The sequence below is a fragment of the Nymphalis io genome, chromosome 8 (assembly GCF_905147045.1).
Source record: "Nymphalis io chromosome 8, ilAglIoxx1.1, whole genome shotgun sequence".
Taxonomy (NCBI): Eukaryota; Metazoa; Arthropoda; class Insecta; order Lepidoptera; family Nymphalidae; genus Nymphalis; species Nymphalis io.
This window is the reverse complement of record NC_065895.1, coordinates 3,151,839-3,179,166: the sequence shown is the minus strand read 5'-3', so window position 1 is coordinate 3,179,166 and position 27,328 is coordinate 3,151,839. Positions and strand designations below refer to the sequence as shown.

Sequence of the window (27,328 nt, the reverse complement as noted above, 5' to 3'; positions counted from 1 at the left end):
GTCAAAAAGGATATTTTAATATTTATTCTAAATAAATAAATATTAAAAGATTTTTTAATATTGTAATTCCCGCTTATACATTACCTTCATTATATATTCCAACTAATGTCAATGTAATAAATAATTTCTTTGATATATATTCTTCATATATTTTTAGGTATAACCAAAGATTTTCAATATTCTTTCTACAATACATTTTTAGTAAAAATATTATCTTCTTTTTTTTGTATTATTAATTGCAAAGAGTAGACGTTGAATATAATTCTGTTTAGAATAAGAATGTTTTGCGATTACATTCAATAAATAAATAATCAATTAAAACACAATAAAACAGAAGCTGTTTTAAAATATATTAAAGTTAATGACATAAATAAATTTGTTTATATGTATTCCGTTGGAAAATATTCTGATCAAATGAGACGAAGAAAAACCTAATTGAATTGAATAAAAGGATAATTAGAAGAAAGCTAATTACGTTCATATAGGTTTGTTGTCCGAATTGTTTTTTTTTTGAATTTCATTAACCTTTTTACGGTTCTAATTAAATTTTAACCACAAAGGTAATTACTAAATAATTTTAGGCTTTGCGCAATAGTAAATACTTTTATGGCTAAGCAATTACGTAGATACAAGTTTAAATGACATTAAAAAGCTCATTAAATGAGCCATTATAACCTTATTTTAATTCATTTGTGTCCCTTAAATTAAATAAGGCGCATTTTCAGGTAATTTACCTCGTCGTAATGAGGCATTATGTGCATGTCGCTTTAGCTATCACTTTTGAATTGTCTGTCTGTTTTGAATTTCTCCATCAAATTCTTAACTAAATATTTCGACAAACAATTCAGGAAGTTCCGAAGTATTTAACATTAAGATCTTAATAGTGTAGTTTATTTTTTACGTCGTAAACGTTTAATTATTTTTATGATATTTTTTCTCCTAAAACTAGATATAAATCTATCTAAAGACGAGTATGAATATACTGACATATTGACAGACAGACATTATAAAAGTTTCACCGTATTCGGAAGCTCGTCCATCAACCTGATACGCGTTCAATCAAAGGAGATTGAAGTTACAGATAATATCAATATTCTATATTTTTTGCATAATATTAAAAGTGATCTTTGATTTGTTATTTCTATAACAAGTAAACGCACAAATTTTAATCAAGAACGCTTTACACATAATTATGTAAATATTAATGGAACAATTTTGTGTATTATAAAAAGAGTATGTGTCGTACTGATTATATATAAAGAGGTAAAATATATTCAAGCCTTCATATGATTATTTCCTAACATAAACGTTTTACTTAACCTTTAATTTATAAGTCCAACATTAATAATATTATTTCAGTAAATATCTAAATTATGTGACACAAAAACAATTTAAATATAAAGTACGTATTAAAATATATGTATGTATGTTACAAATTATTAAGAGATAATTATTTAAGTACGATATAAATTATAAAGATTGAGAAGCTCCGATCGTGTTCTTATCGCTATATCAGCAAATACTCTATATTTGTATCAGAGTGAGTATCAGAGCCAAGAAGTCTAAACTGCTCTGAAGGTAAATAATATTATGCTGCAAAGAACATTGAAATAATCACAAAACAAACCACTTAAAATCAAAACGCCAAATCGATTTAGAAAACTTTCAAATCGTACTTTGTTGCACGACTTTAAAACGTGAAATAATTTTTGGAAGTAAAGTGTGTATAAAGAAATATACATTAATACATCTTAGGATTAAATTTTAGATTCGAATTTAACTTTTGCTCTGCGACTTGTCTTTATCTATATAAGACAAACCTTACTGACTAGATATTTTTGCGATATAGGTACAAATTTCCAAACAGTGTTTTCTATCTGAGTCATAGAACGCTGGTAAAAAACAGCATTTGCCAGAAATACTGCTGAGTCCTGACTGATATTAACTTCATTACAATAGTAACAAAATAAATATATCTACAATATGCGCAATTTAAATTGACCAGCTAATAAAACATGTAAAAAAGTAATATATAAAATATACGTATTATTAAAAACTATATCTGCATCTGGGCAGCTGGCGACATCAACTTGTTCAGATACTTTCAAGTTACTGTTATATTATACATAGAGTAAAACTCTAGCTCTAATTAAGCGTGAAAAGATTATAGATTACGGACCGTTAGAAAAAAATATATTTCTCAAAACGTTTGGAACTAAAATGTTAGCGGCATAGATTCTTTTAGCGATAGTGGCAATGGTGTCGAATAAATACTTCTGTTTTTTAAACTTCCGCTGTACTTTTATAAGGTAATCGTTTTTAATCACGTAACTACATTTAGTACTCGTACCAAAGTTACAGTTCTGAAACTTTGTGTTTAAATAAAACATAAAAATAATGAAAAAAGTTATATTTAACAAATCATATCAATTAGTCTTTGCATGTAAGAAAAAAATATATATATATACGGGAACATATATATATGTTTTTATTTAAACGCAAAAAAACGTAACGTTTGACGTTACGTTTTTTTGCAATATGCTTTATATTTAGATTTTCAATTTTGTTGACATTTTGTTATATATCACTTTTGTCACTTATCACTTGCACGTGTTTATTTATTTCTGACAATTTAGTTATTGCTATATACAAACACAACTCTATATTTTCATAACAAAGGTGATACATATCTATAAGAAGTTATTTCAAAACCCGACATTCGATTCGCTTAATGTATGCAGAAAATGAACTTGTTTCTTATTTGAGATTAAAACTAGGATATTTATAATAATTATATACTTTATAATATTTATAATAATTAAAGAAAACGTTAAAATACAGCACATTGTATAAATTGAAATCGGTTTTCACTTTAAAAAACGATTAGCCTGCTTTTAAACAACTATTCTATGTTTCTTTATACAGGACATACGTATGAGATACAATTAAACAAGTTCTCTACATTTCTTTCAAACTTTATCTTTTGAATGACAAAGACAAAATGCGATTGACTTATAATAGAAATTGAATTATTTTTATGACTAAAGCTACAGTATACTGTTTTAAAAATTAGTTGAAGATCTTTTTAACATTCGACAACACTAAACCTTTCATTGTAACTCTTTTAAAACATTTCATAATCCGTCTTGTAATTAACTATATTTCTCACAAAAGTTTTTCAAGGGTCGATATACCTTTGATGTTGCGTTAAAAAGCATACAATGGTATAATGGTTGGTGAGGCTTTATTGCAAGTGGCGAAACCTCAAGTGAGCAAGCCATGCGTATATTTCAAGAATAATAGTTTCGTACACTATATCGGTAGCCTATCTTTTGTGAGTACAAAGACGCCGCGGTTGAATAGATGACGGCGGTAGGAACAGGTTAAATAACTGTATTTTTAAATATTTCATATTTTTTAGAAAGAATTTAAAACAATAGTTAACTTCTGGTTATTTGTACTAGGGATTTAACATAAATATTCAATGGGCAATAAGTCAATGTCATTACTGGTTCAAGGTATGAAGTATTTGTGCTACTTAAGTATGTGTATGGAATGGTTTCTATGTATTTCTTATAATGATAGTCTTTTGGCGGAGGTAACCACTTACCATTGAAATCACATTTATAGGTCTGCCATATTGGAAATTATAAAAAATAGATACCTATACATAGTGCAATACCGCTTATTATACCCACTATAATAATATAAAATATACTTTATAACTATTATATAATAATAAAAAAGATATAAATTTATTTTCTTAAGTATAAGTATCACGTTTTCCTGAAAGGCATACAGAATGCATATTAGTTTCAATTTATAGTTTGGACTTTATGTCATTTTACTTTTGACAAAAAATGATCAAGTGTAATCCATATATGACAAATAATATTTCTACAAGGAGCTAAAAAAAAATCTCTCACTGCATTACTCACGGGCCCGTGCGCAGTCTCAATCTAATCGTCGATGCGTATGCGCAAGGGCATTCTAACCCTTCATAATAGTATGTTTTTGTGTTTCGTGTTTATAAAACATGTGAGCACGTTTTATTGAAAGGATAAGGTGAATGCAATCAATTTTATACTTTGTACATAGTCTCTTTGAGATTCATTAAGGTATAAGTGATCGTCATTTAACATTTACATTAAGGACATCTGAGACAAAACTACAGGTAATATGTTTTTTTGCTATTTTTATTAATTTCAGATTTGATCTATTCGCAAAATAGCGAAATAATAAATAAATTTCACTCATTATTTTTAATCAACATTACTAAGAAGCTATGTAAATATACAAGCGCGATATATATTATAAATAAATGTCGTTGACTTCATTTACCTATAATGAATACATTCTTTTAATTATTTAGCTTTGCATCGAAATATTTACTTCAATTAATTTAATTAAATAATGCAAATACAGGTGAAACGCTATAAGCTATTGCTTTGAGAGTTTTTGGTGTAAATACTATTCCATATCGGGTAGACTATGTGGACTGTAGTACCGCCAAACAACAATTAAGTAATGTTTTGTTTCGTTATGAATTTTAGCTTGTAATTTTTTTTAAAGGACGTAATTTAAACCAATGATTAGCGACGTGCATATGTACCACGTATGTTAATGATATTCTCAATATTGCGAGACACGCGATCTAACTTAGTCGGTATAATTATAAAAAATAAAGTCTCAACACAAACGCATAAGCCAACACAATAGAAATTTTCTCAGGTAAGTGTTTGTTCAAACAAAGAGTGTCAATAGACCTCATTAAACACACTATATGTACGTGGCATCATTAATAAAAGCGTCACCCGTCTGTCCGCGTTGTTTACATAGGAATAAAGAAGTATAGTTACATCACTCATCACAACAACATACAACCTTCGTATACGCTTTTCTACTACGTCGTTAAGATACGTATTAAAAAATCGCTGACAATTTAATATCACCCTTAATATCTAGATGTAAAGTTCATTTTTATTTGCAATGCTTAGATGGAATCGCAGCTTTTAATTCATAGGCCTATGTATCAATATCGCCGTTTAAATATATTTATTATTTGTAGTGTAATAAAGTTTAAATTTGATTGGAGATCGTTCGTAGCAATATTTCGTAGAGGGAAGTGGTCGGGTAGGCGTTGCCTTTGAAGTTTGTGGTGGAAGAACATAGTCACGACTCTGTATGGAGCCTCGCATATACCCATTGTAACCCAAATCAAAGTCGTCTTTTTGTTTTAAAATGATTTAATAAAATTTCGATGTTAAATGTTTTTAGTATGATAAATATTTTTAAAATGTTTATTTGATCATTAGATAACTGTGACGATATTATTACGAGAATTCAGATGTTGGACAGTAACGAATTATTAAGGATGTTCGATGTTAGATCTAGAGTTATTAAAAATGATTATCTTTTTGATTATGTCCATGATTTAAGTGGCTGAATTATGAATGTTCATTTAGAAATTTGTGTTAATGCGATAATATATTCTAGTTTAATATTGTAAACTTTACATTAGGAGTAGCTATGTACTATCAAATCGATCGAAAACCTTTAAGAGAATCGTGAAAAGGCTTTTTTCATTATTTACAAAGAATCCACATATTAACTGGAAAGCAGCGTAATGGATAAGTAAAAAACATTAAAAGTAGGTACTTACGTGGCCTTGTGCATCCATAGTGTTATTAGTCAGCTTAAGCTTGCTAAACGAGACAGGGTTTGCTGTCCAGTGGTGTCCTGGAGCAGGGGAGTCTGGGTGTAACATGAGACGGCGTGGTGATTGAGGTTCAGCGCCTCCAGCGGCCGCCCATGCTCCACCCGCCCAGCGCCAGCGACGACGTCCAACCAACGACAGTTCAAGTAACACGCAGTACTCCTCGCGGGGGTCAAGACCGCTTAGAGACACGCGCAGCGATGGAAACATGCGTCTGTAAATAAATGTTATGATGAGTAAGTACGTAATTAAGAACACAGAATGCCCGAATTTCGACTATGGTGAAAAACTCTATAATCATCCGCAGGATATAGTATAGTGAACAATTGTATGTGTAAACACGGATGCACTCCTTACTTGACATACTCACTATCAAATATAAAAAAAAAAAAATAAGAAATACCTGATTTCTGCGTGCGTATATCTCAGAAACTATTAGGAGCAAATTTGTGTTAAATGTTAGCTTTAATTTCGCTCGAAATATTATCTCATGAATGTGGACAGTTCACCTTTTAACTAGTCTAAACAATGTTCCGAATTCAAAAATTATTTTCCTTCCCACGCACTTTTACAAACTATTTTGGAAGTTCGTTGATTGAAATACAAAATTAGTTATTATTATACAAACTTTTGTATAATAATAACTAACTATTTTTAATTTAAATCACATGAAAATTTGCTTATAATATAAATAATAACTGAAAAATTCAAAGCATCTACGGCACGCTGACGCTTAATTTGTAATAACGGCTTATCTAATTCTAATGTACAAGAACGGTCGACAGTCGAAGGTGTTTTTCAATTTGAATAAATAAAACAAAATTGAAACTTCACTTAAAAAACTAACACTTAACAGTCTATAAAAGATAACTTTGCGGCTTATAAAGGCCGGGCGAGTTTGACAAAGAAGTCGATAATAAAATTACTACTTCGAAATTCCATGACAGCGTAGAGAATACATATTTGTGATTGTATTTTATCGTGCGTATAAAACTTGATAGGAGTAAAAGTGTTCACCAACGAGGGGCTTTTGGCACCCGTTTGTGGAACGTCATAAATGAGAAATGCGCGTGGCGCCATCTTATCGCCCGTCAAACTTCGCCCCCCGGGAAGCTACTTAGCGAATCAAGCATTTGATATCGACAGGGAATAGCGCACCGGTCATATAGAGCAGTGACCTATGGATGTAACGTATGTAAAGCGTTCATTATATTTGAACAATGTTGCATTTGTTCAATTATAAAGTAAAACAAAGTTAGAACTTATTAATAAGGGATTATTAATGATTTACGCATAAATAGTTTTGTCAGTACAAATATTATACCGCTTTGTATTAAGTGTGTTTTAAATTCATACGTTGCGCTAAATAAAAAAAATATATATTTAATCTATTAGAGAATAATAATGATATTCCAATCAATGCGAAATAACTAAAATCTACTACGAAAATGTTATATAACCGTGTTTATACCTTGGTCCTATAAAACTCACAGGGCCCCCATCAAAGTCCCAATCCTTATCAGCAAACTCCGGGTCTCAGTCATCCGTCATAACGCGGTGCTATCAGGATGCCGGGAGGCCGCTAATGCACACGATAAGAACAGCCACAATTAACAACGCACTAAATTAGCTTCCATTTAAACTTTACGATGTCGGCTACCGCCTTACGTGGTATCGGTGTGGACCAGCGGTGGCTATCTAATGGAAATAGCTACGCTGCTCCGACAAATATCGCTCATTTATCATAATAAGTGGATATTTATTTCTATTACATACCCAATTTAAATGAATATCATAATATATATATATATATATTACAATTAACTTAATCTAAAAATAATCAAGTCGATTAATTACGTAAATTTAATACAAAAAAGTTTTTTTTAAATGCAATGTTTCTGATAACACGAATCTCTTATCCTTGCGTCGACAATATTGACACACGTCCCGCTCCTGAAGTCGTCCAAGTAAACAGCGAGTAAGTTAAATATGTACTCTCAATACTTATACACCATCGACGCCTCGTGTTGACTGTACCAGACAAATCCATTGCTACCGTTGCAAGCCTTATCGTCCCTCGTCCGTTTATCGAGTTCTTTGAAAGGCCGACAAAGGTGACGAACGAAGCGCAAAATGCGAAAAGCACCGACAAACTTACTTTAAAAGCCTATTACGATCAGCTACTGCAGAGAAAAGGACTTCTAAATATGTTTAAGATATTGTTAATGCCACGTTTATTTCCGACTATCACACCGTAAAATCAAATGGCTTTTGGGTCATTAACGGGCAATTTTGTTATCTAAATCCTTTAAACTTCGAATTTCTCTGCACTCAGAAATCTCGATACAACCACTCAAATACCCTAATGAATATTCGCGTTTACATTCTCATTTACGAACACATGAAACCTTCAATTATTTCGACCTCGTTATTGTCAAAATTTACAAGCGATCCACTTACCGATTAAGACGAAATATCAACTTTCATTACACCTCGATAAATAAAACTCTTAGGTTTTTCAAATTAACGATATTGTAACAATCATAAATGATATGTTCACGTCGCTTTAACGATTTGTTATACGTCAATGCAAATGAAATAAGGAGACTATAAAAAGGGAGCGCCATAAAAGGCGGTCGAGGGCGCGCTAAGCCGCGGAGGCTTCGCCGGTGGGTAGGGATTTAGTGGAATACAATGGGACCACCAAAATCGTGTTGAATAAACTTTAGAGTGGGTCGTAAATCTGTAACAACTTGCCAATTGCCGCACGGAGGCGCTAACAGCACGGGAAGAAACCGTCACATCCGCTCTCACATCCGCACTCGAAAACCTAAACCTGAACGGACCGCGAATAGCCGTTTGCAATCGTATCCGCTTATTATAACACTTATAGTTTTTCATGTGATTTCGAGATGCCTTATACATTTAAATAAACAATAGAAGCAAAACGCCTTAAGTCAATGCGATAAATATTGTAAGATAATTTTAAGACAGTCAATAACTACTGAAGTACAAAGAAGCCGTGTCCAAATAGTAATGTTTCTTTTTTCTCAGCTTGACATCACTCGACAAGCAATAAAATTATCCCTAACCTACCCTTCACGACTTCAAATTATCTTTACTACTGATTTCATGGTCGTTTTATCGTCAAGTTCAATGTTAAGGAGCAGTGTGCTCGTTAATGCGACAGTCGTGCCCTTGTCCACGACATCTGCTTCATTTACTCTCACATGATAAACAAACTAATTCTTGAGTCGAGTGCCCAAATTCAGGATTACTCGAATAGCTCGTATACTCGCGTTCATTAGCGAGAATACGAGAGGTCCGGACCCGGCCGGACCGATCCCAGATGTGAGCCTGGGTAAACATTAAAACACTCCTCCGTCATTGTTTGGTGTATAAAAAATTGGACACCTGGATGTGTCAAATTGTTCACTCGGCTTGAGTCGCGCCCGCGTCCGTGAGAATCGCAGCAACCTTGCACGGCTCTGTTTTGACTCTGATTAACAATGTTATGGCAATATTTGTTTTTAAAAATAAGAATAAATAATTTTAAAATTTCCTATTTTTTACATGGGAAATAATATTAGGCAAAGTTAGAAATCTTTTACGACCATGGCTATGATTGAAAAAGCAAGAACTTAAGGCGTATGGAAAAAATTCAATGTAGGCTTAATTAATTTTAATTTACGCTGAGTTATCATTTATAAAGTAGAAGTTGCGTCTATGATTCAGAATAATATACAACAGCCGTTAATACAGGCTTACATATAAAGGGCGGTTCAGGATGCATTTATGACGTTGTAATAAAATGACTAATGATTTGTATGCAAACAAGATCCGTAAATATTTTCATAAATCTTTACATAAACGTTTTGGGTTCAAAAAAGACATATACCATATGCTCGACGGGGTCGCTTCTGCAAATAGAGTTGACTTCGAAATATGCTTGTAACAAAACAAATAAACTAATTTTGGGAATAAAAAAAGCCCAGTATCGTTCCGACCGACTAACTCAGTATTAGCATTTTGATGGCCTTCTATCTGTTCGTTCTTTGTTTAAAATCAGCGACAGCACCTTCAATCATAACGTTCGTGACAAAAACTTTATCTTTTTAGTCAAACTTTTTATTTTATCGTGCGCTTTTTGCTCCTTGCTCTTGTGTGTGCTGCAGGTGGCAAAAAATATTACGTTTTGGGATCGGACACACGTAAATTATATTAAACCGTCAAAAGGTTTGAACGACATTAAAACAGACACAGGAATAACGATTAACCGATAAATAATTAATTGTCAATAAAATTGAAAAAAAAATACATTTCACTAACAGTTAAAGGGTTAATCTTTTTAATAAGAACTTTCCATATAGCAGGTGCAACACATACATCGATCCGCGTGAGGGCTGTTTAATTTTTAATTATTTATGGTCCGTTATAGCAAAAAAATGTCACCACTAAAGAAGATTGATAGTTAGATAAGCAGACAGACGACAGACGTTACACATGGCATGTATATACAAATATATAATGATTGTTTAAGACGTTTGCATTTGCTTGACTTCGCCTGATCGACAGGCATAAAAGCGATAGAACCATGAGACAACGGTAACCTGCGAATTTGTAACATATTGAATTTAAAGTTCCATACAAGCGGTCTTACGAGAATTGTGAATATTTAATCACCCAGTCGGCGCCTTTACGCTATAAAAGTGGCGTGCGCCAATTGCATCCATTTCGTAATATGTTCGCAGATTATAAAATTGTCTTTTAAAGTCACCGCCGCAATTAACTCCCGATCACGATTATTGAGTATCGAATGCTCTTGTTTTATAGTTATAGCTTGAAACAAAGAATTTGCATAAAATCAGTATAAGACGTATTCGGATCTTTGTATTTTATTATCTATGGAAATTTTAAATACAACGATAAAGCCTTTTTAAGTAATTATAACTTTTTTTAATTGCTTTCACTTTAAATATCTTTTATCATAAGATAATGGAAGAGGAAAGTCTAGTCCATGCGCCGGCGCCGGTAGATACGTTACTCAAAGCGATTGTGTCCTTAAATTGCAAAAGCGGCCGACAAACGTGCAATAATTTAGTTGACAGTTAGTACGGACTGCAAGCGGAGCGCCTGCGCAGGACAAAGCTTATCTTCTCGCCGCATCTAGAGCCTATTATGCGCCTTTTGACGCCGATCAATGCGGACAACAGATCATTTAGATAACAACATGAGATACTATGCGATTCCGATCTCGATTTCGTTGTCTTTGTGTTTTTTATTGAATGAGTGTTTCTTTATAACAAATATGTATACACATAACATATCGATTTCCGAGATATTTAATTACTCTGTAACCTTTATACATAATGTAGATTATTCAAGTATTTTTATAATTAATGCAAAAAATAAATCAATCTAAATAAAGTAATATGTGAAAAAAATATATTTAGAAATCATAATAGTAACGCGTTAAGGTGCACGGAGCAGTGGCGACTGGCGAGCGCTCGTTAGCTCCCGACCGCGCATAAATCACGCCGTTTTATGAGATCTTCCAATTTTTTAACTCCCTTAATGAAATGCGAGCGCAGTATGGGACCCGGCTAGCGACATTAAAAACGACAAACCATAAGGACGGACAGTTTCTAATTATAATTCTGTCAAAGCTACGATATAAGGAATGAATTGATGATCGCCTGAAATGCGGAGATTTTTATCTTAGATGGATCCACCCGTACGAGATAGTAGTTTTAAGTAATAATGAAAAATGTAATTAATTTAAACTAATATTTATTTTTTATGAAATATGTATATAACAAACAAACATATATATATATATATATATATATATATATAGATGCTTTAGATTAGAATAATAAAGATTTACATAATATTATATGCATGTAGTATTTTTTGCATACATTCGTCGATTAATTTACAACCACTCAAAATCAATTTCACGGACATTTCAAAGCATGTGAAATAGTATTTTGAATCGCTTTAGCCATACATAATGAATAAATAACACGAAACCAGACTCAGTTCTAGAAATTGTAGCCAAAATAAATGCTTTCTTGGAAAACATTTGATGTTTAATAATACAAACCTATGATATTGATAAAGTGAGTGTAGGGAGTTAGTTCTATATTGTTCGAAATGAAAATGAAAAATGTTTTATTGATAACAACGGAAACGTAGTTTTTCTTCAGAAACAAAATTCACATTAAAGATTTACTCTGAAAGAACATACGTAACCGTAAGTGACTATCAATCAGTTGATCCATCAAGTGCAGGATCTTCGCTCGTTGTAGCGTAGAGCCGCAATCCCTAGAACTAACTCGACGGCTAATTGCAAACGTATGCCTCAGGCCCAGGGTTAGTTATGCCTAAGCGGAAATATGGATTTGAACGGCGCCTGTATTTTAGGAAGCGATTCGAGGAAGCGAAAGGGAGATACAGTCGCTATGGTTGCGAATTAAAGGCGCAAGAGTCGTTCGCCGACAAAGAGGCCGCCGCACGCGAACCGCACCCGATTCACAATTAAGCCCGCGTGTGTTAATTGAAATTAATTCGGAGCGTGTGGTGTAAGCTTTCGAGCGGTCTCGCTTTGATATTAATGGAATAGTTACTGCTTCAAATCATAAACATAAAACTGATATCGCTCAACACAAACATAGTAAATACTTACAATTACGTAAATGATTAGATTATTAGTTATTAAACGTTATTTTATACTTAAATTTATCTATTATTTCGTACATAAATGTATCGATTGGTGGTCATAAAAATAATTTTGGTTATAAAATAAAAAGTAATAAAAATACTTATTTTTAAGGTTACAGGCTAAAAATGTACTTGCAGATTTTTTGTTCTTCTAATGTCTACATGTTTCGGGTGTTCGCCGATCGCTTGCTCCATGGGCGAGTGATCAAGGCGATTATACTGGGAATCGCGCAGCGTGTAATGCGCTGAGCTCAAACACGCCGCATCGCGTCATCGCAATTAGTGGGCGGTTGCGGGTTGCGACACTGCCGCGTACGCGTTATTGACATTGAACCCCTGTTCCATATTTCAAAGAAATATGTGTGATACGCTTAGCTACTTTTCGCTAATCAATTGGCGGTTACTCTTGGATGTATGATTATTAATATTTAATGTGTCAAAGGTTATTTGACGGCTAGTTAGTTTTATCATTTGTATATTTTAACGACAAGACAAAATCTAGTAATATTTGATTCAATATATTAAAAATGTTGCAATTTCCAACACCAAAGCTAAGGTAAAAAAATACATAATTACAACATCATCATCATCATCATCACCCTTTTCTCGTCCACTGCTGGACATAGGTCTCTCCAATGGCACGCCACTGAGCTCGATTTTTAGCTTTCAATCTAATCTCTAATCTCAATCACCCGTTGCCAGCCACCTTGCGTATATCGTCACTCCACCTAGCTGTTACAATTACAACGCACTAACGTAATGTCCTATGTGGTTTGTCTGAGTAACATTTTGTTCTCACAACTCTAGTGGGCCGCAATAACACCCAAGTGACACTTTTATTAGGAAATCGTGCGAGTGCTCGCTAGTTCGTTACTTAGTATTTATTAGAAACTTTACAGTATATTCAGAGGAATTTAGGCGATATGTTTTTGTTGTAAGGGTTATTATTGTTTACAATAATGTGCGTGGGTAACAATGGTCGGTAGCGAGGCAGATAAACATCGCGCGTGATGTCGCGATGCGCGGCGATGTCTGCGATGGTATCTGCGGGCGCGCGGGTGGCTCACGTCGACATAGTCACTGTATTAAGTAGTGATAGTTGTAGACAAATTTAAATTAAAAATATGCATAATTGTCTTTTAGATAATCCATTAAAATGTAGGATGGAAATAATTGATGCAGATTTTTGAGGTATAAAACAACTGTTTGTAACTACTAATTTGTGTCACTCGAGCTGTTTTAATATTATATTATAGTCGAAATATAACCAAAATAATTTAAGATTAAGGTTTTTTTTTATATTTTGGACGAACGATTTTCGTATGATATCGTATGGCGCCAGCGCACATTTACATAGTATTGCGAACTCGACTGCAGTCGGATAAGATCTCACGAGTTGAAATCCAAATACCATTAGTTCATAATATTTTTGTACACTTGTTTTTATTTTGACATATGAATCAGTGTACTGTGATTTCAACAGCTTATTTAATTAATATAAATCTTGTGTTTTATTTCTGAGACAAAAATATAAAAATTGAAATATCTAAGCTTCAATTTAAGACAAAGAATGTTTAACCGTCGCTACCTTAGTACGTGTTCATATTTTAATGATTTATATGACAGAGGCACCCAGTGGTTACGCCATTATAACAGAGATTTCGAGGAGACGCATGAAACGGCTCTACAATATAAACACGTACGAGATGATGAATCTTATGGAATTATGGGTGCTATGTCACTTTTAACTAAAAAGCATTCATACAAAAAAAAACAACCGAAAATGTACATAAACATACTTCGTACATGAAATCAAATCAAATCTTATCGACCACATTTAAGTGTGACAAAAGTCAAATTTGAAATCGTAAAGTTTATCGTTTATCTGTATATTACAAGTTGTTAGCAAACAAGAACGGATTCCGTGAGAATAATTCCCCGCTTCCACGTAACATGGGTTAAACGCTTGTATGGGAGATACCGATCTAACCCGAGCTGTTCGTTGGCGCCATAAAAACAAAACATCACTAACACGACCACTTTCTTCCCTAAATTATTCGAGGAATTTACGACGTTTCGACTGACAAAAATGTTATAACCTAATGAGAAATTATCATCAAGGGTCGCTGTCGTCGGCAAAAAATGACTCGTGGACGAATGCCGTAGTCCGCACATTTTTTATATTCCAAATTCAATTTATTGTTTTCGTATTAGCCTTTTTTGACGGTCGATTGTTTTAGGTGAGGCGCGGGAGTCGATGATGATTTTGCGTTTTTGACGATTACTTTGCTACATTAATTTTGTGTATGGTTCGCGTTGAATGTGTTCCATCGATAGAGTTACCTACATTCGTGTTAAGTCATCGTATTTAATAGCAGCAATGGTAGATGTTTTTATTGAAAACTCCGAGCTAATCAAGGGAGAGTGTATGTTCCCTGGAGACATTGCGATATGATCGTTCAGTGGCGACGACTTCGCGGCGCGTGCTTCGGATTCCAAGTCCCTTCGACCCTTTGATTCAGATTTTACCATTACTTACAATGACGTTACGCTTTTTCATTTAACGACACAAACTCTTACGTCACCAAAGCCTTTATTACACTAAACTTTTTCAATCAACTTTGAGTCACACAAATAACTTCGTTTTACGGATATTACGATTTGATAGTAATTGCGTGAAATAAAATAAAAGTATTTAAAAAAAATACTTTTTTAAAAGAGTATTTTATTTTTATAGCCTAAAAAAACATGTTGAGCAATCTAGATTAGAGTATTTATCGAGTGTATTAAAAGTTTTTTAAGTTATTTCTTTGAATTGTAATTTTTATTCCGTAACCGTAACCGTAACAGCCTGTGAATGTCCCACTGCTGGGCTAAAGGCCTCCTCTCCTCTTTTTGAGGAGAAGGTTTGGAGCTTATTCCACCACGCTGCTCCAATTTCTATTCATTTGGATCTAATATCCGAATGTGTCAGACGACACGAAATTGTAAACGAGATATTAATCATGACGTTTCCCATATGGAACTGCTATCTCGTGATCTTAGCTATTGCAGTGATTGGATAACTGAAATACTGCTGTCAAATTTTCAGGAGACAGTGAAGAGTGATGAGTGGAGTACAGGGGAAGCGGTTGAGACTCGGGCTGTCATAATCTGATTATTAGTGTTGCGAGGCTGGGCGGGGCGCGCGGCGGGCGGCCGGCGGCACCGCAGGAGGTCGGCGCCCGCGCACCTCTCGCTCACTCCATTGTGCCGCCCCTTGCCCCAGAGCGAGACCGAGTGCGACCCACGCATCATGCAGGCGACAAACGACCCGTGGTAAAACAAAAGGAATGCTGGCTGAGACGCTTTGAGGCGCCGGCGCCGCTCCCCGCGCTCTAATCACCCATTTTAATTACGACACAGATCGAATCAATTAATCGGTATTTCTGTTAAACTAAGCGCCGGGACGGAGCTACATTCACCCGCGATGTGAAATCGTGGATATGACTGATACGATCACATATCTCAAATCTCATAAGCTTCATAGAAGCGACGATAAAATTTTACGTGATTGACCGTCCCGCCGCGCCTCGCCGGTCCAGTCGCGACATGAGATTTCACATTAAAGAAAACACGAACGCAAGACCTCAGACGTTTTTAATTATAAGTTATGATTTTTTCAAGCGAATTCGGGCGCGCCCTTCCCTTCGGAATAACACGAGAATAAATAACGAGTTTTTATGTTGTCTGTTTGTTTTTAAAATGGCGGGAGGTCTGCGCGACGACACGCGAGCGATCTGCGGCGGCGCGCCTCGCCCATTTGTCATATTTCGGTTTCAAGAAAAAACAAATGACCAATTCTATCCTAAGCAGTATTTGTTTATTTGTAGGACGATTATTAGGGATTGTATTATCTTCGAATAGCGAGCAAATGTAACATGTCACTTTTGTATATTTTGTGGTTGTTATTAGGAGTTGAATGTTTATTTATTTTAAGTTTCATGATCTTAAAAAACTTTAAAATTGTTTTACTCAAAAAAATCGTATAACTTTTTTAAACCCTTATCACTCAAAAAAACCTTACACTAATGAGAAGGTAACATGGAGCATAAGATGTTGGATTGGTGAGCTTTTTGTTTGTTCCCCTAATTAACAGTTACAGGTGGAAGACTTATGGGGCTAGCTACAAATCCTCTGTAATACATAAAGCAAGCGCATGGCGGCCGAATGTGGCAGGTGTTAACTTAGCTATACCTGCCACCCGATCGCGCTTGCACAAACGAACCGCCCAGCTCTCTCTGTTTGCGCTTTCCATTTAGGAAGAGACCCTACTTCTCTATCGCGGAATAAAGAACTCATTCGATCGGGCGCTAAAAGCTCCTAGCCTCTTCAATTTGTAGTGTTTCTCAACCACGAAACGTATGCTAGTGTGAAATAACTCAATTACCGCCAGCACGCGGACGCAACTAGCCTTCAATACGAGAAATAAATTAAATATTTTGACCCATTTCGATTCTTATGGCGCCAGGACCGGCGCCGGCGCGCCCCCGGCCTCTCGCGCGGCTTCATTAGTACAAAACAAACAAAAGTGACCTTTAGACCGGTGCGGGCAGTTAACGAGATTCACTAACGTCTGGATAAAGCGGTAAATTATCGAAATACTGGCCAACCAACCGCACGGTGGTCCTGTTCGCGGTCAATAAAAAAGTGTAGGAGATGACAGGCTCGGAGATGATTCTTCCTAATTACGCGTTCGCAAAAGGCATGCTTGAATGAAATCGGCAGCAACTAGCGAATAAGCTCATCAATATGTTAAACAGACGCGTAAGGGATTATCTGTATAGATAATTTAATAAGGTTCTATGTAAATAAGCTATTCGGATCATAATATTGTTCGATACAATGTTACTTTTATTTTAAAGCAAGGTTTCTTTATGTTGTATATTGTTATGTTTCTTTATGTAGCTTTATGTTGAGATGGATTCCTAATAGAGCGAGAAAATCGCGTGGCAGTCGATGAGCGGAGAGCAGGAAACGTTCGAGGCGCTGAGACCGCCACGAACGTGTAATTTCTTCACTGTTCAAACTCGAAACTTCGTTTCACATTATTGATGACGAAAAAAAATAATTGAAGGGGTACACTCGTAAAGCAAACAAGCTTATAATAAGGTATAATTTGTGCTCGGCCATTTAGAGAAATGCACAAATTGCTATACAGGCAGCTGTTTATTTTGTCTATGACGGAGGTCCCGGCCGAACCCAAATTATTCCTTAACAAGCCTAGCGTCAGATTCGGCAGCCCTAATGGTTTTTCGTTAAGTTTTTGTTGCTTTATATAAATTTATGGCAGATGAGCAGCTTGCTTAGTAATTACAGAAAACTATTTCGACAAATGTCCCATTTAATTTCCTACAGGATCTATAGTCGTTTTATGGCATAAAAATGTTACTATAATATTTTTTAATTTTTACAGGTTTTTATAATAGAAAGATTAGTGTTTTTTTGTTGTTTCATACAACTATTTATAATCGTATTAGGAGTGTAAATTAATTAAGACGATATGTATGGAAAATGAGGATATAAACTTGTCGAAAATAAGTCATCATCAGCTTAGATAGGTTACGTACGCTGATGTTCGGGGAGTTATTTCTTTATAAATTATAAAATACTTATAAACTATGTACAGTATGTATCTTATAATAAAAGATAATAATAAAAAAAATGTTATCAATACAAGATTAGCCTTTTAATAATAATATTTTTTATATATATAAATTAAATATTTTTGTGCTATTTTTGTGTTACTGGCTTTAGGTCCAAAGTCATTATTTCAAATAAGCATGTTTTGTTTAATTGAATCCAATAGTAACGTTTAACTTAATCTTAAATTATGTAACTTACGAAGAGACCTAAATAGAAATGTAGGCACATTTTGAAAGTTTTATTATTATAAACAATAATTAGAATAACTTGAAATTTTCATTTTCTTATAATGGACTTTAACAAATCATTGTAAATTTGAATAAATTGTAATTTTTTATTTTTATTTAATTTTATTTTATTAAATATCATTATAAAAATTGACAATTAAATTAATTAATATAAATAAACAAATTTATGAACTTACTATGACATACATTTATGAGTATTGTCTTGCATCTAAGAATTAAATAAATGAAGGCAAGGCTAAGTGGTTAGATACTTTTTAATTTGTTTCCGTTATTTGCATTGTGATAAAATTTTCAAAGTATTAAATATGAAACTAATATTGCTGGTTATATTGATAAATAACATCGAATGTTTTTTTTTAAATAAATAAAAAAGGTTATTAAATATAATTTTAATTTATAATATACATACCTTCCCCCTTTTGTGATTATCATCTCAGTGCCGATGTCATGGAAACGTCTCCACAGATCACCGTTGAGGAGTCTCGCCTCGCACGCGGGTGGTTCTGCGTCTGCGCCAACACGGTGCTCTAAAAATTATACGCTATTTAATATTTAATACGCAATAAATAAATAACACATAAAATAATATTGTTAAAATATTCATTGTATGTTTTTTGTCGCTTAACCATTAATTTGATGTCATAATGAATTAAACATAAATTCCAATGTAGTAGTTAACAGCTATTGTTGTATTTTTATGTAATTCACATTTTTTTAAGAATATATTTCTTCAAAGTTCTTATCTACAATTGAGTTTGTAATGACTAATTCATTTATGTGACCATATGTAGTTTAATATGCATTTACAAATGACATATGTATTCCATTCAACGACACCGGCTTCAAGCTGTATTGTAATACTCTACAAATAAAACATTTAAATAAAAACCCCCTATTGAGACATTTTCCGTTTTTTTGTAGTTTTTTAAGGGCGTTTATTTTATTCGTGTTTATTTGTTGAGTGTATATTTAAGGCCTACAAACGATTCGTACCGCACGCTCACATGATTATCCGTAATATTAAGTCAAAGTGCATTAGTATCAATTTAAGTTAGTAAGTAGTGAAATTTGCCATTAGGATAGATTATGTCATGGAATATTATGCATTGTATTTATCTAATTATTTCAATTTATTTACGCTCAGCTAAGCCGGTTTACATTTGGTTTTAAGTATACAAAGTTCATTCGGTAAGTACTATTTTTGTTCATTCATTTTTTTTAATGTATTTATGGCAAGTCTTACCATACTTGGTAAGCGCTATGCCGTCTAATATAAAACGCACTTGCCTACAAGATACCCGGATTATAATGTTCAGTACACAAACATTATATTTGATCCTATCTACCTATTTATCTTCAAAGCATTGACTAGATGATAAGAACGTATGGTCTAATGTTGATTGACATTGCTTATGCAATTATAAAACTCGAGAGCGTATAAGCAGAACGTGCTAATCTCAGTATTAAGCATTACGATTTAAAAAATATTTTCATATTACATTGCTTTAGGAAGGTTGTTAGTGAAGGTTTATAATAACCATTAATCAACATTGTTACTTATACTACAGGCCACGATTCATAGGAACGTAGTAATGACCATATATGTTAACTAAGTATATACTCGTTTTGTTGACAAGCATAATCAATGTGTATGAAACGGGTATCCACGGGTATCCAATCCAAATTTAATGCGGGTAACCCGCGGGGCATAGTTTCTATATTAATTTGTATAGCAATACTATAATTTATTTTATAATATATATTTCATAATAATATATAGAATATCGAATCGTAAATGTTAATAGCTAAATTTAATTAAATAAATTACAATAAACTAAATTCTATTTAAACAACGTACTTATGTATAGTAAACAGTATACGGATACTTGTATTATTTAAAAGCAAATTATTCAACATATTTTAAATATTTAAATTCAGAATGCGTAACACTTAGTAAAACAGTCTTTATATACATATTTATTTTGTTTTATCGAGAGTATAAAAGAATATGCAATATTGTGGAATACATATTTACCGACGTTTATACTTCGGCATTCTATAAAAGTTCTTATTGCTAAGTTAATAAGATATAAACTTGCGGTATTTTTATACCTCAGGCCTCTTATATTTCGTAATTGCAATCAAGCGGTGTCTTTGATCAAGTCGTGTCTCATCAAGTATCCGTTAGCAATAAAATACTAATATTAATATCGGTGAATAAAACGAATGAAATTATTAATCGCATCACTTATAATGTTTATATGAGAGACTTATGGTTACTTGTAAGTTAATTTTTTTTAAATACCACAACACAGGACAACGATATCCGTACTCTAAAACAGAAAGTACTGGTATATTTGCGTTCTAATATTTCGAAGTAAAAAACGTCTAAAAACGCATCACTATGTTGACATATATTAAAGAATACATTAATTTTTTTTATAGTGTAATGGCCTGTGAATGCCCCATTACTGAGTTAAGGCCTCCTCTCCTTTTTGGAGGAGAAGGTTTGGAGCTTATTCCACCACGTTACTCCAATGCGGTTTAGTGGAATACACATGTGGCAGAATTTCAGTAAAATAAGACACCTACAGGTTTCCGCACGATGTTTTCCTTCACCGTCAAGCATGAGATGAATTGTAAATACAAATTTTTGTAGTACTTTTTTTAATAGTGTTGAGATATCGCAATGGATAGAACATGCATATCTTCTTAACATCTTAACGTTATAATGGGTTCAAACATTACTGTTTTAATCTAATTAATTTGTGTTTATAATTTATCTCGAACTCGGCTGTGAAGGTAAACGTGAGGAAAATGCATGTGTTGGATGCAGTTCTACCACATGCGTATCCGCAAGACCGCATTGGAGAATGGGAAGCTGGGTTAATATGCTAAAAAATATTCTTCCTACGAGAACAGGGATATGTTATAACTTTAAAATATATATTTTATATACAAACAAATATAGCTGTTGTTTGTTTTGTTTTTATATTGGCTCTATTTTATTTATAAAGCTGAACTCGAATGTTAGTTCCATAGTTCGGCAACGCTTAGTGTTCCGAAACTCATTTTCCTGTCCTGGAAATTTGTCTTATAAGTTTACTCCATATTCAACATTTAAATAAAAATCTCTCTAGTGGTTTTAGAATGCAACAGGCGATACAGGTCTAGCCAGTAAAATAGGTACATAAGTACCTGCCATATAAGTATGTGACATCTAGTTTATTTAAATGAAAAACACTTTATTTTATAAAAGTGGTTAAAACTTATCTTAATATAATTTGATAACGAAAGTTAAAATACGTAAATAAAAAAGAGAAAAGGTACATTAGATAAGCTTACATCAAAATTAAATGACCTTATTTTTTTAAGCCTGTTCATCAGATTTTTATTGTATAACATGAAGTATTATAACAATACTTTAATTATTATTTGTTCCACATAAAATATACAAATTTAATTCAAGACAACGTTTTTAAGAACATATTTTTATTTGATTTATTTATTGAAATGATTTAGTGTATAAATTATGTTGTCGTACGGACCAAAAAATTTATCAAAATTTTAGCTCAAGTAGTTTGCTGAACCTTGTATAAAGTAATTTGCAATATTTGATCAACACATACTAACAGTTAAATAAACCTTACGATTAACATAAATTAGGTAAATATAATGTTCCTCTTAGTGTACGTTTGGCTTTTGTTTTCTTATGTAGGCAACGCACGCTACTGTCTAGGAAAGTAAACTATAACTATTATGTCCTAAATCTAACTTATGAATATGTACCGCCGAAGTTGTCTATTTACGCAACTACAAGTGTTCATCCTCTTCTTTCTAAAGCTGAATTTGAGTTGAATTTTAAGTAATAAAGTTGAACAACTTTAATTATGTCTTAAAACGTTGTTTATGCATTTCATGGCGTTTAATTTTATTGACCTAATAGAAATATCATTCCTTTATAACCTTGCGCGTATAATAATGTTTAATTTAACATCTATAAAGTTTGTTATTTCAATTACCTACGACCTCAATAAACAAAGGTATCATTATTTATTATTACTAATAAACTGTATTATTACAAATGCGAAAATTTTATGTTTGTATATTCGTAACACAATCAAGCTGAAGCGACTAGAGTGATTGTAAGGGTAGATTATGTATATTGTGAAAAATAGTGTTTTGTTTTAATTTACACCAAGCAAAGCATAAAAATAAAAGAAATAAGCTACTTCCAATATAACTTAACAAAGAAAGATTTTAAAATAAGAAAGTATTTTTTTATTATTAGTATTTTTTTTTCATCTTATTATTTTGTACAGTTATAGGTAGCCGAAAAGTAAGTTATTGTTATTTTCAAGTAACTTTATTGCACTGCACACTCACAATGAAAAAAAGACAAATACAAGTAAAAAACAAAAAGAAAGCCAAAAGCTTAAAAATAGTCATAAACACAACTGCGGACTGTAACATTATGCATACAATGGGCGGCAGCTAGTCATCTTTATTACAATTGTAACATTTATGAACTGATTATTTATTGCTTTAACCAAGTTTTAAACATTGTTACAAAACCGAACTACTTATTACTGTTGTGACTATTATGTGTTCAATTTTAAATAAATTATACTTAGAATAAGTTTCCATTCTTTGTTAAAATTGCATTGGATTTTCGCAGAAATGTATTTTCTAATTGTTATAGATAAGACCCTTAACGGTAACGCGTTAGTTGTGCTGCTTTATACTATTTCAATAATTCACTATGTAGGTTTAAGATTTCGGTCCTTCGAGCCGGTATACACACATAAAGCGATGTTCTGTTAATATTATGTTTTTTAGATTATTTAATAACATCTATAACATGAAGACGAGATGGCCCAGTGGCTAGAACGCGTGAATCTTAACCGATGAACGTGGGTTCAAACCCTGGCAAGCACCTCTGAATTTACATGTGCTTAATTTCTGTTTATAATTCATCTCGTGCTTTTCGGTGAAGGAAAACATCGTGAGGAAACCTGCATGTGTCTAATTTCATCGAAATTCTGCCACATGTGTATTCCACCAACCCGCACTGGAGCAGCGTGGTGGAATAAGCTCCAAACCTTCTCCTCAAAAAGGGAGAGGAGGCCTTAGCCCAGCAGTGGGACATTTACAGGCTGTTACTGTACTGTTACTTTGTTAAAATACAAAGGAAGGTACAAAATCGCAAGATTCATTTCATTTACGTCCTGATCTCAAACTTACAACGATATAAAATATACTTTATTAAAATTGGTACGCCCTTACAAACTTTTTTTAATGATTTATTAAAATAAAATGAAACGTAAAGCAATCGCCGTTTCAGAAAGTAGATTCTATTAAGAAGAACGGTCAAGAAACTAAGTAGCTACTATAGTTTACTAATTAATATACATTTTAATTATTACAAAAATATTGGTATATATGCATTAATTTAAATTCATATATACCAAATTTTTTATCATTAATGACTAAAGATATGAAAAAAATATCTCGATTGACATATTTAACACAGTCTTAGACGTGAATCCTAATAGAAATTAACAAATTAAATTTAATAAAACCGATAGATAAATAAATCATTACCCAATAATTAAAAAGTAATTATAAGTACCAACATCTTTTTGCGTTATTGCGGTTGGAATATTTGAAAGAAAGTGAAGGTTTCTTTTTAAGCAATTAATTAATTTACGTTGCATATAAAATGTTTTACCTAACATTGTTTTTATTTTTGTCAATAGTACCTTGGTACGATCGTATTTTTATTTTGTCAACATTGACAGTCTTCGTTTTAATAAGTGATAAAATATTTTTTATTTTGTTAAAGCGTAAAATAAATATACCGTTCATTAAAAAAAAAACCAATAAGATTAAATACACCTATGTAGTTATTTGCAGCACGTAAAATAATGTTAAACTTTCCATTCCTTCAAAAGACATCAACGCGCACACAATTCCCTATTGATTAAATTCGAAAATACATAACGCAGGTAACGTTACATATATAGTCAATAACTTTTTAATTATTTATTTGTTATCTGGCTAATTTATTTTAAAAACTTTTTGGAATGTTTTCTTCGTCAAGACTATTTAAGGTTACCCACATACACAAATGTGAATTCTGAATTTTACGTAATTACGAACAATTAATACAAATACATTATATTAAACTTATACATGTAAAATTACTTGTATGATATGAAATAAGACCTTGATATCATTGACTTGTTTAGAAATACATAATACCTACTTAATAGTAAGTAATGTGTGACATACTCTTACGCTTATATCAACAGCAATAATCAGTCATATTAATCTATAGAACAATTGACCAAAGAAAAAAAGGTACTTACGTAGACTACTCAAAGATGCGGCGTGCAACATTTGCTGCCTTAGAATATATTCTCCGAAGTGTGCCTGATCCATCATCATCTTTATATATTTAATTAAAACCTCGATAATGTCACTCGTACAGTCACTTCACTATAACATTACAACAGCTTAAATATAATCACATAAACAGTTCTGCAAAATAAGAAATAGTTCAAGAAACAGTCACGATGATCAAAAAAAGTTCATAATTGACAAAGTTAGGACAACGAAACACGTTGTGATGCAACGACAGCTGCGTATACACTGACACGGCGAAGACAGTCGGGCGGCGCGTGCGCACGGCCACGCCCGTCGGTTCTGATTGGCCGTTTGCGGACTAATGGCGGCGGGCTTCGAAGCCTTCGTATTTAGCGTTGTACCCGAGCTTTCCGCCCGCCTTTATATTTGGCAGGTGATCGGCCGCAATTGAATTTCGGATGCGTGGGCGCAGATATCGATGAAGGTCTATTGTTAATGTATGTTATGAATGGAACACTGGTATCTATCAGCATGAGATAGTATAGTTACTGTATTTAATAAGCAGTTTCGCCTTCTACCTGTTGTTTAAAATTCCAAACAGGTTGTATGATCAAATTTGATTTTATTTTTAACCACGATATAATATAATAATTGAAAATTTATTGAAAGAAAATGCACGTGCCAAAATTAATAAAAGCGTGTATAAAATATCACAGAAACATACAATGCATACAGTAGAGTACATTAATATTACACTATGTTTCTATAATATATATATAATGAATCATAAACTACTTAAATTAATATAAGATAAGGTGAAGCCACTGAAGGTATAAAAATCTTTAACAACTTTTTGTCTTCTTACTTTTATCTTCTTACTTGAAATATTCCTTCCTTCCAATATTCCTTCTTTCTCTTTTAGTCAGTTTACTGTATGTGATGTTAAGAAGAACATTTTAGACATCAACTCTGATGCCGTGGGTTCGGATTGCATTAGCCGTAAAATGATTATTCCCATTATTGACCTTGTAGCTCCTATCATCACATCTATCTACAACTTGTCGATAGAATCCTGTACATTTCCTACGATCTGGAAAGATGCTCAAATAATCCCTGTACCTAAAAAGTCCAATCCGAATAGTTACTCCGAATTTCGTCCAATATCGATCCTTCCTTTCTTGTCAAAAGTATTTGAGCGTCTTATATATCAACAAATGACTCCCTTTCTATCCAAAAATAACCTTATGAATCCTTTCCAATCCGGTTTCCGTTGTGGTCATAGTACGGCTACTGCCCTCGTTCAAATAACGGACGACATCAGACTTGGTATGGACAACCAACTGATTACAGTGTTAGCACTGTTGGATTTCAGTAATGCATTTAGCACTGTAGATTTTGACATTTTACTAGCTATACTACGTTCTCTTAACATATCTCCTAAGGTGACTGATTGGTTTCAGTGTTACTTGCGAGGGCGTCGGCAGCGCGTATACACTAATGGTCGTAACTCAAACTGGTGTATGCTAAGCGCTGGCGTCCCGCAAGGTGGCGTGTTGTCTCCTTTATTATTTTCTATATTCATTTCCTCTATCACTAATCACATTTCTTCTCTCTACCACTTGTACGCAGATGATCTCCAAATATATTCACAAACTCAATTTGGCGGGCTCTCGGACAACATTGATTTAATAAACGAAGATTTGATGCACATAAGTCAATGGAATAAATCTTATGGTCTGAGAGTTAATCCCACTAAAACAAAGGTGATTATCATTGGTAGCCCGAGACTTATTTCACGGATTGAGTGGAAACAATTACCACCCGTCCTTTTTGATGGCGTCTGCATACCAATCTGTGAAACAGCAAAAAATCTCGGCGTTATCTTTGATAGGCAACTTTCTTGGACACCTCAAATAAATGAGGTTAGTAAAAAAATATTCTTTTCCATTGGCTCACTGAGAAGATTGAAAATTTTCTACCCATTCCAACTAAAGTTACGCTAGCACAATCTCTCCTTCTACCGATTCTTGACTATGCTGACACTTGTTACACTAACTTAAGTGAGGAGCAATTAAACAAACTTGAGCGATTACAAAACCTATGTATACGGTTCATATTTGGTTTGCGCAAATCTGATCATGTTTCCGAATTTCGCCAAAAACTCAAGTGGCTCCCTATTCGCCTTCGCAGGAATACTCACATTTTATCTCTTCTCTATTCTATTCTTTTTAATCCAGCGACACCCTTCTATCTTAAAGAGCGTTTCACTCTCCTAAGGGAGACTCATAAGCGCGCTCTTTGCTCGAATGAAAATTTAATTCTCTCCATTCCTTCTCACTCTTCTTCCTACTATTCTAAGTCCTTCACAGTTGAAGCTTCTCGACTTTGGAACTCATTATCCTTAACTACAAGGCGCGCACAGTCATTGGCCGTTTTTAAAAGTATGGTTAAGGACTTTTACCTGTCGCATTATTAATACGAAGCAGTCGTTGTCGTTGTTAATTTTTTGTTTTGTTATATCTCCTATTTTTATTATATATATATATTATGTATTTATTTATGTATGTATTTATTATAGTATATATAT

General features: G+C 33.2%; 1 protein-coding gene across 1 annotated transcript in view; it reads right to left on the bottom strand.

Moving 5' to 3' along the window:
- LOC126770208 (T-box transcription factor TBX6-like) overlaps positions 1–25,008 on the bottom strand; it is a 31,120-nt gene extending 6,112 nt beyond the window's left edge. Inside the window, exons 1-3 of the mRNA XM_050489469.1 lie at positions 24,744–25,008; positions 18,782–18,899; positions 5,663–5,930 (exon numbers count right to left, since the gene is read on the bottom strand). Coding sequence (XP_050345426.1) covers positions 5,663–5,930; positions 18,782–18,899; positions 24,744–24,822 — 465 coding nt within the window. The 5' untranslated portion in view covers positions 24,823–25,008. The remainder of the gene's footprint in view (positions 1–5,662; positions 5,931–18,781; positions 18,900–24,743) is intronic.
- Between the last annotated feature and the right edge of the window lie 2,320 nt (positions 25,009–27,328).